Raw genomic sequence first — 19,364 nt, forward strand, 5'->3', positions numbered from 1 at the left:
CCTACAGACGCACGTGTATAACAACGTGCAAACTGATTTACTGATAGATTACGTGCAAGTAAAGTAAAAATCGATGGACAGTTACTTTTATACGAACTCCTATAAAAATCAATGGCAATTCATTTAAATTGTTAATCGTTAATAGAGAATCTTACATCTTGCGTTGCATCTTAATCTAATCTAATTTCTATCTCGTTATTTGATTATTTTGTTACCGACCGATTATTTTGTTTCACGATCTTACGCTAAAGAATAGAAAGATTAAGACGCACGTTACAATGGAAAGACTTTTAGGAATTTCAGATTGAGGTTAGACAGAGATATACCATCGGTCAAAGATCACGGTCGAATCTACCGTAAGTAGCCAGGTATCCTGTTCGAAGATACGATCGTCGTAAAAACTATCAGCACGGAGGAAAATTTATCGATATCTGTCGCATAATTACCATGGTAACGCGACGATAAACCGATGGTACTCTGTTTGACTTGCTATTGAGAAAGAGCGTCGATCATGTAGTTCCCGAACCAACGACCAACGTGTATGGGTATTCGATCTCGGTGAAATTCACACGTGGCTGTTCCCCTTGTGGCACCTATCGTACGTATCTATCAAATTCGATTAGATTTCACGCGAGTCTCCAGCGGTGACAGGCGACGGTCCTCGAAGCGAAATCGCGGACAAAGCGAGCGAAAGGGAAGGCTGAGGCGAGAAAACCAGTACAAGAGTTTCAGAATGTCGAAGCGTAGCTGTCACGAATTACCAGCGCAACAAGAATCTCGCTATATAATAAGGGAAAAAAGATTTTAATTTATTTGATTGTCGACGATGGGATACGTCGACGTTATTGGCGCCTTTAGAACGATATCTATAAATCTCTTTAAATTTCGCTAAAATTTTCTAGTAGTCGCTTTATGTATTAGTTCGTCCGAAAAGTTTCCTTCGTTTTTAAGCAAATAATGGATTTCCGCCTTATATTATTATTATTATTATTATTTTGTTCTATCAAAATAAAGATGACAAGGTTCGACGTATTATGTTTCATGTTTGCATAAAGTTGCATCGTTGTAAACAAAAGACACTTTTCGGACAACCTAATAGAATTTATGTTCATCGTTGCTCGTACGAATCTCGTCTAATACCAACATTATTTATAACAGAAAAGAACAGCCGATGTAACCAACGCGCAACGCCGATCACATCCATCGGAGATACTAGTCAACTTTGCAAAAGAGCGATATAAACGTAGTACGAAACGGGGAACACAATACGCTCGTAATTCGCTGAAGAGAAAAAGAAAGAAATAGAAAGAAGAAATAGAAAAGAGGGACGAGTCTTCGACCGTTTTCCAAATTACGTTAATTATTCCGCTAATTAGGGATACGATTGCACGAGAGCGATAAGGAGCTCGATGCCTTCGTTGTCTGTCAGCGAGCTGGTTCGAGCTGGGACGAACAATTTTATTCTCGGGCTTTCGAAGAAGAGCGGAGAGACGAGGCAAAGGGTTGCGCGCATTATCGAGATTAGGCCGAACGCGTATCTCTGCTGTATCGCGTGTATCGCGGTCTTGCGTGGCTCGCGTCGAGATTCCGATGAATGGATAGCAAGGAAAATATAACCGAGCGATAATAGGAGAATCGGGGGACAGCTGCAACAAGGATTTACGACTCTTTGTGCGCGCACCGAATAATGCTCGAACTGTCCAAAAATTTATCGATCCTATCTGCCCTTGCCGGCAAATATTTACATCGTACACTGAATCTAGGAGGATGTCAACGTACTCCGATTTCCGAACACGAGTCCTCCGGTTTCCCGACCCCATCTACGCGAAAAAACAGCGCCTTCTTAAGCACAAAGTGGTAACCGTACCAATGATAGACGTATTTTACGTTATACGCGTTGTAATTTATAAAGACGTTTTGAAATTTCGTTGGTAAACTTGAACAAACGCACTGTAGCGAGACACGACGGTCCGATCGTGTCGGTGAAGCTCGAAACGAATCCGGAGATGCATCCGTATATCTGCACTCCGGAGACAGAGTCTGTTGAATCGCACGCTCTTCAAACTTTGGAGGAAAGCGAATCAAAGCTGCAAAAACCTTGCAACGAAGCGTCTCAATTTAATATCATTTTTATATTGTTATAAGAAAAATTTGTCATTTTCTTCTTCTTTTCGAGAATAGACTTGACACACTCTGGCTCGTTCCAGATATAAAAAATCGATTATAAGCTCGGTAGGATCGTCTTTAATACCTACAGATTTTACTAATGCGATCGCGACGATCGTGTCTCACGCTATCAACGAAACTTTAGAGCGCTTTACATAGCACGTACAATATGGACGTAAAAGTCTTTAAATAGTTTCGTGAGTCATTCCATGTGACGAAAAATTCGAATCGCTTCGGACGCGATTCAAAGCCCGGAACTCTTGAAAGTCTTCGTATGTGACGGATCAAGACTTTCAAGAATTCCAGGCTTCGAATCGCCTTCGAAACTTTCACACGTCCGAGGCTAACGATACGAAAATCCGTCGTTGCTATCGAGACGAGTACGTCTATCTCGGGTTTCGACGCCAACTTTCCAAAATGCAACGATACCTCGCGTATTTGCGCTCCGAATCGCGGATGTATCTCGACGGTCACAGAAGCAACGAAGAAACGTCGAAGGAAAAACGAGCCGAAGGCGCGATCGCTTCCTGCTTTCGCGAGAATTCCCTCCTCCGTCTTTCAGCATCGTGATATTTATGGATTCCGAGATTAAAAGCGCGCCGGTGATTAGCGTGCGGAGACCGAGCCCGGAGTAAATTAATTATATCGACCGAGCGTCCCGATAACTTATAACTGAATGCCTCTTTGTCCATCGGTTAGTTCGTATCCGGACCGAGATTTCGACATTTTTTCTCCCATTCGCGGAAGAATCTTGGAAATCTTCGGTCCACGATAAAAGGTGTGCTCCGAAACCAACCGACAGATAAACTCGACCGTCTCTCGCTCAATGGAATCTATTGTGGCAGATGGATCGAGGCGCGTTCCATTTCCGGGGTCAAGAATCCTCGTGGTAACGTAACTTTACCGAACTCCAGGAAGATCGACAGGGCAAATCTTTCGACGCAGAGAGAACGCTGCGAATTAGCCGATCCATTCCTATGTACCGAACATATCTCGACACGAACAACCGTGAAAAAACCAAACAGCTGCGCGGAACGCTGACTCTCGTCAACTTTTTCATCCTCTCGTTTTTCTCTCGACGGTGAAAAAAATTCACCGTCACCCAACGCGATATCTCTACGTCGACGATCGATGTCGAACACGATGCAAATGTAAATACGGCGTATGATGGAGACGCGGTTCTTTCTAGACCGTGGATCGTTATACGTTTACGGTAGATTTAAATGTGTAGGATGCAAAGATGCGTAAATGGCAAATGAAAATGACGAAGACGTGTCTTCTCGCGTCGAAAATTCACATAGTTTAGCGGCCAAAGAATACAGAGTCACCTTGGATGTCGAAGGCAGCTGACGATCTCCTTCGTCTCTGTTTGCGCGAATAAAAATCAGAAATATCGGAAGAATGATTTTTGTCTTCCTACTAGTTCGGATATGGGCGGCTCTATCGTGTAACAAAAGTATCAAGCTTTCGGTCGAATCGTAGGTATTTAAATACTTATAAACGGCAGCGTATGTAGAAGAGGAAACGTCGATTCGAAGGCGCCTAGGGCCGAAAAACGGTGAAGCGTCACGCGTTGGACGAAAAACATACGAGGGCCTTCCAGCCGTTTAATCTCGAGACGCGGGTAAGTGGCGTAAAAGTCGCGACACGACTATTCCCACGTTCGCTCGTTGGACGGATATTCGTTCCGCGATAAGGCCTGTTTGCTCTTGGAAACTTAGAACGGTCCATTCGCGGTTCTTCTATTTCCCTCGTCCCCTAACCCCGTTCAACGAACCGTTCAAATATTTGGCTTTTTTCGCTTGTTTTATATCGTGGTTTATAACGCGCGACCAGCGAAAACCAACCCGGTTGATTCGACCGATTTCATTTGGCTCGGCGAGATTTGCAAGGAAAACGGATTGCGCTATATAATCGCCGTCGTATTGCACCAAAGTGCAACCTCTTTTAGCTGCGATAACTAAATGATCTGCTACATCACGCGCTTTTTATACGACGAAGAAAATGTAAATTAAAGGGCCTGCTGCCACAAAGAGCTCCGCTTTCAGATTAACAGAGATCAACTGGAAATTCGTCAAAATCAAATCAATTTTTTCAACGCGAGTTTGTATTTTTTCCAAAAAAACGTTGTTTTTCGTATTTCGCCGAGTATTTCAGGACACTTTTAGGTCTTTTTCGCGTCAAGTGCGAATATAGACTCAACCTGGACAAGAAATTCCAAGGATCCGCTAAATATTCCTTTCTCGTTGTTTCTTCCACCGAGATTCTCCTCGATTTGATGCAATTTAAAGAATTTCAAGTATTCGTAACACTGTGATAGACGGTAGCTTGGTCCTTAGCGCGTCTAGCTCAGTTTTCCTCTATGTTTCATTTCATTCGTATCTGGCGTCATTTCGTCAGAACTTCCGAGGCCTTTTTAATCGTCGATAAAAGCGAGTTGGCAAATAAAAATTTTATTCGATGCGTCTTATTCGATTTCATTAATCTGTCGCGTAACGACGTTCACGTTTCTACCACCGTGTATCCTTTGGTCTTATCTGCAAGCCAGGCAGAAAAATCTCGACGATAGCCTGGCGAAAAGGAAGGGTTAACGATCAATCGTTATCTCTCAACTCGTAACAGTTTCTTTTTTTCTTTTCTTTATTCCGACAAACCTTAGAATATACCGTCGTACTTATAAATTAACTTTTCGAACGCTCGCGCGTCAAATGTTTCTACACGCTCTACGCTTTTCGCGCTTCTTATAGGCGGCGCGATAAATACATATGTATGTCTAACGATAAATGTAAGTACAAAAGCACGGCTATCGGGGTAGCATAACGAATACGGCGTTAATACCTGCGTTAATTACCGCGACGATCGCGTGCTTCGATCCTTGTCTCGTCGATCATCGCTCGACACGAACCCATCGAACTTGCAACTTTTCCCTCTTCTCGATTCATCGTCGGTTAAAATGTCTTATCTAGCTTTTTTTTTTTCATTTTTCAACGTACGTTAATGTGCTCGAAATTCTCTTAAAACGTATCTTTTATCTTTTACGTAAGGTTACGAAACCCTGTGTCTCTTCCAGAGATATAGAAACAGTCTGATTTATGCGCCCTAATTGCTTGTCAAATAATTTTATTCGTTTATAACGCTTTGCTTGTATTATTATATCATTGTTTATAACGTTTAAGACGTTTTATCGTAAACAGTATGCGCATCCCTGTTCGCAAGGATTCGACCACCTGGTAATTTCGTATCGATTAATCTAAATGTACCAATGTGCGGGGCTATGTTGAGCGTATGTCACTGCTACTACGTCTTTGCCACTATCTGAAGCGTTTAATTAATTGCTACGTTAATAGTACATTATCTCTTTGTATACTTACGTATAATAATTATAGACTGTTACGAAACAATGCCTAGGTATTTTAAATCGAACGAAAAGAAGCAAACATCGTGGAAATAATAAGATGTCGATTTTCTTCGCTTTCAAAATGATAGATAGGACATTTTAACCAAGTGTTCCTTTCTCGAGAAATCCAACGGCTCTGCCTGACGCATCTTCGAACTCGAAACTCGCAGAGAGGACGTCCACGTGGACGTGGTACAGCCATGTCGCGTGACTTTGGCGATCCAACTACGACCGATCGAATTTCGCAGGTTTATTTGAAGAGCGTGGCAGCTTCGATACGCAACCGAATCGCACTCGCCAGCGCAGCGGCCGGTTTACACTTCGAGCCTTATATATTATTATTATATTTAGATCGCGCGGCAGGCCACCGTATCGAGCGAGCTGTTTGTTTAGCCTGAAATTCTGCGCTTTGGAATGGCCGACTGTCATGGAATGATGTCATGGAGTAAGATCGTGGCTGTGCGCGCCGTAACATCTCTATGTCCTCCAAACGTCCAACGATCGCGAAACGTGTTCAACTCGAAACGCGGAAACTTCTAATTAATTGGACTTCGCGCGATCCAGTTTCCGCTCTCGAGCTAACGCAACACGCGCACACACCCATACAAACACACTACACTACATCGTAATGATAACATCGTTTAAACATTTTCAATTCTTATATGTCGTGGTTAACTCTTGTCATGATCGGAATTTCACCTGCCCACACATAACTATTATCACAAAATACTATCAATTTGTAACCGCTGCAAACGATAACTTTTCTACTTTTCGCGTGATATTCAATAACGATAGAACATTCGATTACGTTTATTTGACTTGGTCGATTTTTAGAACGTGAAAAGAACGTGTCGAAATTTAAACGATTGATTGAAATTGTTCCTGTGATTTTATAATTATAGGACGCAGTGTACGCGTACGCACATAGGTACGCACCATACGCATACGGCAAACACGCTCGTGCACATACACACACACATACAGACACGCTTGGAAAAGTCAGCAATAAAATATGTAACCTTGAGAAAACTTAATAATGTAGTTAGTTCGTAAATGGGGACACGATTTACCATTTAGGTTTCCAAAGAATAATCTCCGGAAAAATGTCGATTGGGCGATGACGTGCGTATCGCGCTGTTCTCTTTGTTCCTACATGTAATGGGGCCAAGTTTCGATACCAGGTACGTAACGTTGGTATTGCGCGTAGGACGTAGACACGTGCGGATGGCTCATCTGCGTAGTCGTGTGCGAATAGTGTGGATTATGGGAAGAGGATATGTACTGCATAGGAGGAAGTGGTGGCTGAAGCTCGTGGTATCTGACAATGTCCGCCTGCGCTCTGTCTTCCCAAGACGTCTCGGCGATCGGTTGCTCCGAGCAGTGTCGCTTGTTCGGTCTCTCGATCTCCTCCTCGTATCTGAAAAACGTTATATTTCAGCGACTCGAAATTTTCGAACAAAACCCCATGCATACAAGCGAGTTCTGCCACGCGAACGACACTGGGCTGTCCGTATCGCGTTATAAATATACTCGAGATTTATTTCCAAGATATTTAACACAGATTATGCACACGTTAAAATTATTGTTCCAACTGGATTATAACGTAGATGCAAATTAAAATTAATCGTTTAGCCTAAATCATAAACCGGCGCTTTTCAAAGAAAGGGGCATTCCTATTAACTTTCACCGTGCGCGATTTAAGATAGAAATTCCTAGATAAAAAAACTCGTAAAGTGTAAGCTATCTGTACTTTTTGTAGCAACCGTGCTGGCTCGAGAGAAAACATGGCCTCGTCTACGTCAGGACCAAACGCAAGAAACAATTACCTGTTGAATATCCATTGAGAGGAGGTGGTCGTTGGTGCGGCTACGTGTACCGCCGGCACCTGAGGTCGAAGGTACTGGTCCAGCTCGTTGCTCTCGACTTCGCATTCTTGAAGGTTCAATGGAAGGTTCAAACCGACGCCGCCCAGAGACCCAAGACCGTTCAATTGACCCTCCTCGATTGGTAAACCATCTCCAACTTCGATGTACCTGAAGTCGACTCCTGGTTGATGTTGATGCGGTGAATCGCTCGACGAACCAATCGCCAAGTCTTGCTGATACATCGTACTATTTGGCTGCGGCTGATTTCCCTGTGAACCAGATTTCCTTCCGTTTTAGTTTCCATCGGTTCTTCTCAAAAGTACAGGCTCGCATATCTCTCCGTTTCAAACGTCCTTACCTGATTCGCGTAATGTTGTCCGCGCGGGGTAGTGGGAGGGGTCGGGGGTGACAATCCTTGATTAGGGGTAGTCGGAGGAGAAGAACTAACTCCGCTCTGAGGCGAGTTCGGTCCCTGTGTGCCCCTAGGACTCGTGTCCTCTTGCTTCAACGACCTGGACACGTTGAAGGTCACGTTGCTTTGGTTCCTCGACGGCGATCCTTCTCGACCCGACGGCCCGTTTTGCTTTCGACGACGAGGTTGGTACTTGTAGTCCGGATGCTCGCGCTTGTGAATCACGCGGAGACGATCGGCTTCCTCGATAAAAGGTTTCTTGTCGCTGTCGGACAGCAACCTGCGATCAAACGACCAGAAACCAAGAGATCAGACGAAATTGGCGCGATCTTGCGACGTTTTGTGTCATCGACGGTCGTCGATCAAGGTTCACACGCGCGCACCCGCTTCTTCGCGTATATGCGGCGCAGAAGAGGCTGGAACGAGAGCATTTCTATCACCATACGCGATACACTCGAGGAGTCGAAATGGGAGGTCTGGTTAGTGTTTCTCGCCGCGTAGAGTCTTAAAGGGCGCAGTTCACGCACACGCGTACATCGAGTATATACGGGAACTCGAGCGATTCTCGTTCGACTGCATCGCAACTCGAATCTCGTCTCGTCTCATCCAGCTCCGTCCCGTCTTGTCGTGTTAGTCTTTAATTTCTCGTGTTTATGTTCCCACTGGGCTCGTAAAGCCCCAAGACTGATAAGCTTTTCCGGTCTCGGCTGCGAGATCTCGAGGATTCCAGCAACGATTCCACGCTTCTAGGCCCTTTGCTCTTCCCGCGTCGCGTTTCCTTTCTCTACCCCGTATCAAACTTGAAGGTGACCAGACGAAAGGGTAGGAAAGGAAATATCTACGCAAAGTCTCGGTACCTGGTCTTTTAACTTTGACCAGAAATTTCTAGACTACGAACCGCTTACGTTTAAGATTTTGCACGATTTGAAAATTTCTCGAACAAAGCGTTATTACGTCGAGAATAAATCAATGGCGAACGACGAGTTAACTCGTCTTCCTCGGGTACACGCGCAGGTTAACGCGCGCGAGTCGTCACTGGGAAAGAGAGAGAAGAGACTCTCCATCTGGTCAACGGACTTTGCCTCGAGGTTTTTTTGTTTGGCAGGGCTTGACGATAGCGACTCGTCGCAGCCTCTCTTTTTCTTTGCCAGATGCAACGCAGGGTTAGCTAATTTGGATCTGTCTCTCTCCGCCACGCGATTATACGTTATCTGCGGTGCGTTATTCCGGTGTATCTGACACTGTACGTAAAAATCGCGATGAAAACGAGCCACGATAACGTCGTGGCGTCTATGGCTACGGCGATGATGGTGTTTGAGGTTCGAGGTATCGAGGGTGAAGCAAAACCGCGGCAAAATCGAGACGTTGCTTCCGTCAGATAAGATGCATTTACCTGTTCGTCACGGGTGTTATTTGCACGAAGCGTCGAGCGACGAAGGGGCAGGTTCGGAAAAATTCACCTGACGGGGACAAGGAGTTTATTGTGATTCTTGGGGGCCGTTTATCTGAGGCAGGAACCGGCCGGCAGCTGTTAGCACGCGCCAAGGATGAACCGAGCCTATCTGTTTTCGTTTTGTCGACAAACACCGTGTCTAATATTCGAACGCGATACCTTTCGAGCCGGAAGAAAAAGGACAAGATTTATTTCCGACGCCTACACCTGGTCCCTCGTAAATATCGACTACGTCGATAGTAGCCCGCAAGTCGTTTCTTTTTGCAAATAATCCGACGACGCCGACTAGAGCTGCTCGGCGCACATCGGCGACGGTCCACGCAAAACGACAGGATTCGAAAGGCACGTTATTCCTTCCTTACGTCGCGTCGTTGTCGGTAAATGCTTTTTTATTTGCACGAAAGATTTTTATAAAAGTCGAAATTTACAAACCGATCTTTGATTGTACCGTTATGAATTTCATCGTGAATTTCAACTTTCAGATTGATGACGTATCGATGGCTAGACTCTCTTCTTACGAGCTCAACAAATTGTAATTTATTTAATCGAGCAGCGACTAAAGTTCCGTTCCGAATAAACGAAGTTCCGCGGCAAAACTCCGATCGGTCGTGTTGTGCTCCTATTTTGACGTTAAGACAGAGATACGCGGGGGATATCTGTGATCGGAATCGCGATCGGGCGGCATTGTAAAATGATTCACCGCAGGGGTTCTGATCGATGTGGTCGGCGAGGTCCTGTGATCCTCGCTCGTGCGACCCACCAGGGCATCTCGTTAGTCTCGATCAGGAAATGGAATATCGTTCCCTTCTCGCGACTTTCACAACGTGCGGTATACCATTTTCTCTTCCGTCGCGTCGTCTATCGATCGATCGACCGAACAGTCGTTACGCGTCGCTTGTCATTTGGTACAACGATAGCTTGGCGATTTTCGTGGAAAATTGTATTCAGATGCATCGTATTTTGCTTTCGAGTAGCAGAACGCGTCATTATCTAAAAAGTCTAAAAGTTATCGAGAAATTTGACAAAGACGTCGCTTTACTTTTCTCTTCCGTATCGCTTCCACGTGCTGTACTAAAAGCTAGACTAGAATAGAACAAGCCGTGACTCCGCCTTTAGCTCCGGTTTTGACAACGCTGACCCGTTTACAACGAGTTCGGGGTTCGCGCGGTTGTCAACCGGGAACGATCGTACCACGTGCAGCCTCGGCGCCACGTGGTAAGAATGTGTTCGGTATGCGTCCCGTAAAAAATGCTTGCTCGCCAAATCGCGGGTAAAAATAGAACGAGGCAACAAGTGGTCGCGTGGACTGTTGCTTCAACTCGCAAGTCGAGAAGTTGCCGAAGAAATCAGAATCGAAGTCTCGCTCGCGATCGACCAACCACCGGTCAATTCGATAAAAGTAGCATACTAAAGACTCACCGCCAAAGCTTGCCCAGTGTTTTGGACAGTTCCGCGTTGTGAAGCTGCGGGTACTGATCGGCGAGTATTCTCCTTGCAGCTTGAGCCCACACCATAAACGCGTTCATAGGTCTCTTCACGTGGGCCGCTCTTTTATCACCAGAACCCCTGCAATTCGAGGACATTATCTTCATTGGAAACAATTGTTTTCTTCGAATACAGCGCGTACGCGGAAACGGGAGATCGTTTAAAAATTCCCATTACCAATTTCAAGGAAATTTTCAAGTTATTAACTATCGAACATTCGTGGCGTGAAAGGATTTATATAGCGAGAAGCGAAACGTTTGGATGGAAGATAGAAATAGAGATCGAGGAGGCTGCTGCGATAAGGAAGCAGCTTCGTCTTCTAGTAATTTGATTGGAATTGTTGGTCGACTATAATATTCGTAGCAATAAACTTCTGCACTTTTATATATGAATTATATTTCATGCGATATCACGTGGCAGCTACAGCGGCTATAAAAGGTATTTGCACATACCCTTGTTTTATTATTATCAGGTAATTATCAGGTCTACGTTTCAGTTTCAGTATATGGGATTTTTGTAGCCATATAAAGTACTATCGATGCAAAATTTAATATAAATTCTTGGATCAAATTAATTCGTACGAAAGTGCTATAGTACCGTGTCAATACGTGTTTCACAGCCGCTGTATGCCTTTCTTTTCCTCCCAATAAATGCGATTTAAATATTTGAGCTGTCTCTTTATTGCCGCAATCCGTTCGATTTCGGAGAATACATGGATCTGGTAACAGTCGTTGCAAGAGAATAACCAAAGGCTAGTCATATCGCGACGTATCCTCGTGCATAGAAAATATTCAGTCGAACTATCTTCAAGTCATCCTGCGAATCGTTCGGAAAGCAGGTTGCCGATTCGAAGAAAACCTTCCAGCTACGAAGTACCGAATATCAGTGACAAGAAGGAATTACAGTGACGAGGGGCGGAAGGTTCGAGGGATAGAAATTCTGGAAAACGCATCGATCCGGGGACACTGGTTGCGAGAAAATAACAAGAGGTCGGTGGTATCGCGACGTATCCTCGTGCTCGTGTATCGAGAGTTTTCTACCAAGCTACCCCTGGGTCATCCTGCGGAACGCGGCACGCTTAAAACCGGCCTTAAAATAACACCGGCGCTGCCAACGGGTGACGAGCAGGAATGGACGTATCCCTTTCTTTCCTAGAAGATGACTTCATAAAACCGTTGCCTCGTCCAGCCAGGGATCGACTGACGTGACTGACGTGATTGCCGTACAAGCCCTTCTCGTGCTGTTTTCTTTCTGGGATTAATCGAGCCTCGTTCGAGGACCTTACGCGAACCAAAACCCCAGACGTCGACCGGCTAGGAACCGAAGGAAACGCGCTTCACCGAGATACGCGTACGGACGACCTGTCGGCAACGGGATGCTGTCCCTGCTGCCGAAGGTGGAGAGACTTTTAAAAAGCACAGCCGCAACCGTTTCGAAAGACTCTGTGTGTCGCGGAGAAAGAGAAACGTTCGACAAGGAAAGAGAAAGAGATAGAGAGCGAATATTGGAAGGAAGCAGCCGAGAAAGAATTTGAGAAAAGAGGCTCGTATATATTTCGGCCTCTTTGAAATAAGAGGGGCGTTAAATCCGTGAGCAAACCCGAGGAGCCGTTGGTAATTAGCGCGGGTCCACTAACAAGGGTTTTCACAGCAATCGCGAGTCACTTCGCTGTACGCGGTTTACCTAGATACGCAAAAAATCTTCGAGTCTTTGCACCTCGTTTACGCGGTTTCGCGGAGTACTAGCTGACGTGCGTAGGCGTGGCACCGACTACGCAGCAGCTACACCCTTTTTTCGTTTCTACGACTTTTCGTCCACCGAGTTACGTTCCTCGTTACGCGATTTCGTGAAAGGAAATTTCGCGTTTCAATGTCGAAAAGTTAGTCGCATTTCATTGGAACGATAAAGTTTCGTTAGACGGCAAGTCGCAAGATAAGGAATAGAGAGATGTTTGTGCCTCTTTCTTTTCCACGATGTTCCGTTCTCCGTTACGCGATATCGCCAAAAGAAATTCGCGTTCTAACGTGAAAATGCTAGTCGCGATTCGGACTTTGAAAGATAGACGAGCTCTAGGTAAACGATAAGTTGCAGGATAGGGGAAAGAGAAAGAGCAACGTGGAGGAATTACAGGGTCGTATGGGGCGAGAGGAGGAAACGCGCGATAGTTCGACTGCATTCTCATGGATTTCATGGGAATTAAAACTAGTCGATTTTATCGGGCCCTATCGTCGGGAATAAACATCGTACCCCCTTTAGCTACCCCGAGATAACCCTGTATAATTGAGGGTTAGCGCGATAAGCCGTCGCGCATAGCGATACACGCTCGGAGATTTCAACCGTAGCTAGGAAATTTTCCGTGAGTTAACTGTACACCTATGCTCGTTCCGTAACAGAATTTTGGAAAAACGTTTCGACGAAGATTCGCGGCTACGTTTAAATGGCATTTGCATCGCAGAATAACGAATCTTCGCGTTGCCATCGAAGAAAGATTGCGTCATCCCTTCGCGATCCGCGTTTCGATTTTATCGAATCGTAACGATCGTCGGTATGGCGCAACGAGCCGACCATTAATTCGTCGTCCCCTCCTTCGATACGCGAAACGAAAAAACGCCGTTTCTCGTATCGCTTCTCTCATCCTTTGCGGGCTCTCCTCCGCGCTTCTCACAAATCACGATCGACGCGCTGCGACGGACAGAAACAGAGAGGAAAGACAGAGGCAACGAGATCGGGCATTAATTAGCTAATTTGCGTTAATTGGCAGCCGAGGACACATTTCCACGAGCCGTTTCCCAAGCCGAGGAAACCAGTGCGTCATAATTAAGTTAGCGTTACGTATTTTTAAAGCTTGGACCGCGCGCGTTTACACCCTCCCTCCCTCTCTCTCTCCCTCTCTCTCTCTCTCTCTCTCTCTCCCTCCCTCCCTCCCTGCCTTTCCATCGTTTTACTCTTTCTTTCCGTTGCGCGTTAAAATCTTGGCGTTAAAACGCGTCTTCGCGAACGCTAACGACGCTTGACTAAATATCGCTGCGAAATGCAGGAGAAGAAGCTTTCGCGTTTTTTACGTGACAGTAGAGATAACGCAAAACTCTGTCGGGTATTTAGTTAGCGCGGGTAAAGCTCGTCGCTTCGGAAATTGCGTATCGACTATAGAGACAAGTGTTATGTGGAAAGCGTCGAACGTAAAACTCACTTGGTAGCGACAGGTACCAGGGTCCAATCGTATCCCTGAAGAACTTTGGTAACCGCTGCGCTGATTCTTTCGCCTCCATTCGCGGCAACCGTAGCAGCGACAGCCGACGCTTTTCCATTATTGTTGTTACCGTTGCTTCCATTGCTATTAGTCGCGATAGGGCTGTTAGAGTTGACGGAATTAGCAGCAGCGCCGCTCGACGAAATCGAACCGGATGCCTCGCCCATGATATCGTTCATCTTCTCTCAATCTTGTTCGGTCGCGAAAGCAAGGAGAGAAACGATGGCGCGTCCGACGAATCCACGGATTTATCGCGCGCTACGAGCGTTCATCGTTCGAAGGAGAACGTGCACGTTACCCAGCGACGGTTCATCGATTAATTGCAATTACCATTTTATCGTAGCGGTAACACGTCACTTCCGTTTCTCGCGCTTCTGTTCCAGCTGCGTCGGTGATTTCTCTTCTTTTCTGTTCGGCTCGTTCCCTCCGACGCGAGATGGCCTGGTATCGGAGCGCGGCGCGCACGTTTGTCACGTTTAATTAATTTTGCACTCGATTACGAACCGAGCAAACGCAACGGGTATGCATGCCAAGCCGTCGGCAACTCGCCGAGGTCTCGGCCTATCTTCCAACGACTTTTTTCTCGTCGTGACTCGAGCCACGGCAATTCTAATCTCTTCTTCTTCTTCTTCTTCTTTGTGTATCGGCCCGTTTTACTCTTTTTTTCCTTCTGCTTCCACTATCGGCTACACTCTCTCCTTCTCTCTTCAACTGTAAACGATCGACGTTCCAGAACACACGAGCCAAAGCTGAATGCTGCGTATTCCACGGTTTCTCGGCCTCGATCCTACGCCGTCACTTCTCGGAACTTCTTCTATCGCCGAAATACTTCCGATAGCCTCGCTTCTCGCGATCGACGCTCGCTTCCGATTCCGTAAGATCCTACTGTTCGCCAGCTACCACCGCCGATTCACGTTTCCACGATCTTAATGGCACAGGGATCTTTAAACGCCACCACGAAGACTTTTCGAGTTGTCGTGCACGAAATTCACTATATACATTCGATGCATAGATCGTCACAGGTTGTAGGCGAAAATTCGCCGAGGCTCGCGATTCTTTCACTCGGTGTCGAACCTGTTGGAAGATTTTCGTGGTAGTTGCGAGCACGGGCAAGCGGCCGACACTCCTGTCACTTCGTCTCGCGCGACAGAGTCGACAAAAGTAATCACTCTCGATGGAGGCACGAATGGTATGTGGCGCGTGTCAGGATCGCGCGGCGACCATAAACATCGCGCTCGTCTTTCGGTACTCGAAGGAAAACGAAACGAAGTACGCAAGAACGAAAAGCCTGAGTGTGGGTCGAGGATTTCTAGTTGCTTGCGCGATCGACGCTCGAGTGAGGTGGTTGAATCGCCTCAGGGCACTTTCCACCGATCGCTTCAGCAGCGGCTGCTAGTTGGGGGCGGAGCGACGGGCCGAGGAGCTGCTAACACTTGTTGCTTTACGATCGTGCCCACCGATGAAGCCCGAGACGAGGGGAAAGGGACCCTCGATGGTTTGCCCGACGGTCGACGGACGACCGACGATGGACGACGGACCGACGGAGGAGAGATCTCCTCTCGATTCAGCTTTTAATACCAGATCGTTACCTTTCGCTGTGCAAAGCTGCTTCTCTTACCTGGAATATCCTTTTCCGGAATATCTTTTTCATTTCTAGGATATTGCATATAAGAGACAAAAGTATTCGTACGCTTCTGACTTATTGTAAGTGTAGAACAGATGTACGCAAGATCTTGCAGAAAAGTGAAATCTACGCCGATACCTTTGTTCGTCGCTATAAATTTCAGCAGATACGTATATCGGAAAAGTCTAGTAGGTTTAACATTATTTAGTACTTTATCCTGTAAGACGATCGATCGATTAAATCTTGTCGGATGATTCTCTTTGGAATATTTATCGGTAAGCCATTTAGCTTGCGCAACTTCGAAGATCGTACATGTGACTCGTCATAGGTAAATCTTATAGTTACGTACGACGCTTAACTAGTAGATTTCTGTCTGTTTAGAATTGCTCCTGACGACATCTGTCGTTACTTCACAACGAGACAGCGTGAACTTTTTATTATTGTTATTTATTCACCTGTTATCGCCCGAGTCATCCTCCAACAAGAAATTGCCACGATGACGAGATGAGAGAGATGAGAAGGAAGACGAGCGAATAAAGTTGGGTCGGTTTTACTCTTTGCAGATATGAAATGTAATAACGCGTGGAAAGGTAGAAGATTCTCGAATAAAGGAATTATTTGGTCCCAGAGATCGACGATTCGAACGACGAGTTGAATCGTCCTGCCCGGTTAAAGACACGTTAAAAAGTCAACGATCTCGCTCACAGCATTTTACCCGACAAGGAAAATGCTTCGGTCCTTTGGAATCAAATTCGAACGTTCGATTCTCCACCGACTGTCAGCCCCCCCAAAAATCCCTGTATCGTTTATTTCGGACTCGTCTCTCTCCTCGTGGACGAGAGCCTCTATGGCCACGATATCCTCCGGGAGTAGGACCAATCGGGTTCCTTCTCGTTCCACCTACTTCTCCGTTCCTTTCTCTGCTCCTCTCTCTTTCTCTCGTTACGTCCCTCTTCGTTCCTCCCACGCAAGCAAGCCGATTGGTCGGCCAGTTGTTGGCAATAACGACGTCACAAGGAGGAGCGTGCAATTTTCCTGGCGATGCACCAAATGCGATCTCGTCGATGGTCGCGCTCGACCACGGCCGCTCCGAAGAAACGCGTCGTCTTTACCAGTCGTCACGTCGTCGACCGGCCACGATGCTCTCGTCGCGCGACCAAAGAGTTTCCTCGACCGGGCGAGATCCCCCCTCGAATAGAAGCAAAAGGTTCGGAGCAAGGAAATCGAACTCGGAACCCATCGACGCGTCGCGCGACCAGCTTACGCGGTACACGATGACATCGTGCCGGCTCGATGACGCTGCAGAATGTAACGTAGCTCGTGTCACCGTTGGGGGTCCGAGAGTTGCGGTGCTCGCCACCCGGGGGGCTACATGTGTCGGGTACCCATCGTCTCCTGCGGCCCCCTCTTCCAGGGGACCGCGTATCCTTTCAAGTGTCCGACACAACTCCGATACAGGACCCCCGGGAATCGGTGAAATCATTATTTTATATCTGCCACGCTTTTCGATCTCTCTCTCTCTCTCTCTCTTTCTCTCTCTCTCTTTCTCTTTCTATCCCACTCCAATTCTTTATTCTTTCAATCCAGTCTAAGTCGTCACGTTTCGACACATTATCAATATCATCTGATATTGGTATTTATATCTTACCTAATCTCAGTGTCCTGATAGATATATATGGCGTGTTTCCGAATGCAATGCCGATTGTTACACCGAGAAGTTTGTCGCTCAAAATTCCTTGCAAGATCCGTCCGATTTTCTCATTTGCCAAAGTGTTGAAACACTATGAAACGCGCGATCGTAAGTTTGCCTCTGAGCGAAAGTCGAATAACTGAAATGATAAACGTTGGTTTATGGTCGCATGGGAAAGGGGCAAAAGGAATAGGAAAGAGTCCTTGTTCGTCGAAATCGTAGCGCGTGTTTCCCTGAACGGCCCTGAAACGAATTCTCCTTCGCGTACACCGAGAGAGAACGAAAGCACATATTGACGCCACGTGCGCTTCGGGATGTTTATCCCAGGAAGAGCAAAATTCCGGCTTGCTGAAATCAATATTATTGTTCGCGGTTGGCTAAATTTGAATCGCGATTCGGTTGCAGCGCGTAATGCCGCGCGTGCACCAGAGATCGAGAACGTACGATTGGTGCGACGAACGATTGGTAAGCAACGATGCTCCAGGACGGAACGAACAAACTCGTTTCCGTGCGAAAACAGGCCGACCCGACTTTCTTTCGCGAACGAGACTCGTACTCTTCGTCAAAAGGATATTATAACTAGATCGTAAAATCAAACAGTGGTTAGAGTTTACGATTCTCGATGATCGATAAAAATGAAAAGTATCGGGCATCTTGCGCCTCGCACAGAGCTGTACGTAGTCAATTCGTCGAATGTCAATTCTTAAATAAAATAATACAAGCGTCTTTATACCTAACGCATAGATTCAACATAGACGCGCGCTATTGAAATCAAAATGGTTGCAACGAACTTGCATTTTCTTTGCAAACGTGTCAATGGTCGAACACTGTATCGGCGAATTTTAATATTTCTGCTTGACGTGCTAGAGTTTTCGGAACACCATCTCGTTCGTCCAAGTTTCTCATTACAGACCCTACGCACTGGATCTGTATACCAGCGGACAACTACGGCATTGAAACAAATTCTTTGTACGCGGTAAACGTATTCAAAGCCAAAGTATATACAGTGGTCGCGAAAGGCAGGTGGTTAGAAAACGTATATAAAAGCGTTCGATGTAATAGAGAATTATTGAAATAAAGCGACGAAGGCGGAATGCGTACGATTATAGACGTGGCCAGATCGATCGATCAGGCTAGTTAGCGCGGCTTCGTTCTACGATCTCGCTATATTCTTTCCCTTCGGGACTACGTGTTGCGTAAAAAGAGAAACAAAAATTGCGCAGCTCGTTCGTTAGGCGGCAGCAGAGCGCGCGTTTCCCTCGCGATAGACTCGCGTCGACATTGGGATAAAAACCGTAGCAATCCGTAATCCGCCCAAGTGTCTCGAGCATTTCCGAGGGTCTGAGTGCGCGTTTACGCACCACCAGCAAGTTAATCCTGCAAAGTGCGAGCAAGATGCCTCCTTTGATCTCGCACAAAAGCCGCTACACGGCATTGACCGTGGTTTATATATGCTCATGTATGGGCCACTGTCTTTGCTAGCTCACTCATTCATTAAATTCGTTGTATAATTAGGCTCGCCAGAAAGATGCAGACTGTCAACCGATGATTCCTGTGCACCAGCGCAACGAAAAGAAGAAGCTTCAACTCGCTCCTGAATTTATGCCCTCGCATTCTCCCTGTTCCACTATTTCTCCTCCCGATGATCCTTCTTTTTCCCGATGTGACTCGCGAGAACGTAAAGTCACGTTCGCAGTGATCTAATTATATGGCTCGCGGGGAACTGCTAACTCAGTCACGGGACAAGGAAATTTGCAAATGCGATTATTTTCATCTAGAGAGAGAGAGAGAGAGAGAGAGAGAGAGAGAGAGAGAAAGAGAGAGGTCTATTTGTTCGCATGACGATCGAATTTGTTCGAAATTGATCGACTTTGTTGCAGAAGAAGAATCGCAGCGGAAAGCCGATGCGACTAGGTTTTCACGAGCGTTACGATAAACGGGAAAAAGTTCTAATTCGGTCGAACAACGAGGCGCTACGAAAAGCGTGGCATTCGAAAACGAAGCGAATCATAGCGAATGATT

General features: G+C 46.2%; 1 protein-coding gene and 1 long non-coding RNA gene across 3 annotated transcripts; one reads left to right on the plus strand and one right to left on the minus strand.

The window, feature by feature from the left end:
* The first annotated feature begins 353 nt into the window (after positions 1–353).
* On the plus strand, positions 354–4,967 carry LOC126873175 (uncharacterized). Its single transcript, XR_007692324.1, has 2 exons — positions 354–598; positions 1,159–4,967. It is a non-coding gene; the product is annotated as an uncharacterized LOC126873175 (long non-coding RNA).
* On the minus strand, positions 4,789–19,351 carry LOC126873166 (transcription factor Sox-10-like). 2 transcript variants are annotated; one of them, XM_050633770.1, is made up of 5 exons: positions 13,969–19,351; positions 10,713–10,841; positions 7,787–8,120; positions 7,390–7,697; positions 4,789–6,980 (listed from the first exon to the last, which is right to left on the minus strand). In XM_050633770.1, exons 1-5 carry the CDS (start codon positions 14,205–14,207, stop codon positions 6,713–6,715), a joined length of 1,278 nt encoding a protein of 425 aa, XP_050489727.1. In that variant the 5' UTR covers positions 14,208–19,351; the 3' UTR covers positions 4,789–6,712. The 2 variants fall into 2 exon arrangements, with proteins under 2 accessions (XP_050489727.1, XP_050489726.1); XM_050633769.1 differs by having other exon boundaries at positions 10,713–10,859; positions 13,969–19,341.
* Between the last annotated feature and the right edge of the window lie 13 nt (positions 19,352–19,364).

Source organism: Bombus huntii, chromosome 14 (genome assembly GCF_024542735.1).
Source record: "Bombus huntii isolate Logan2020A chromosome 14, iyBomHunt1.1, whole genome shotgun sequence".
In the NCBI taxonomy this organism is placed as follows: Eukaryota; Metazoa; Arthropoda; class Insecta; order Hymenoptera; family Apidae; genus Bombus; species Bombus huntii.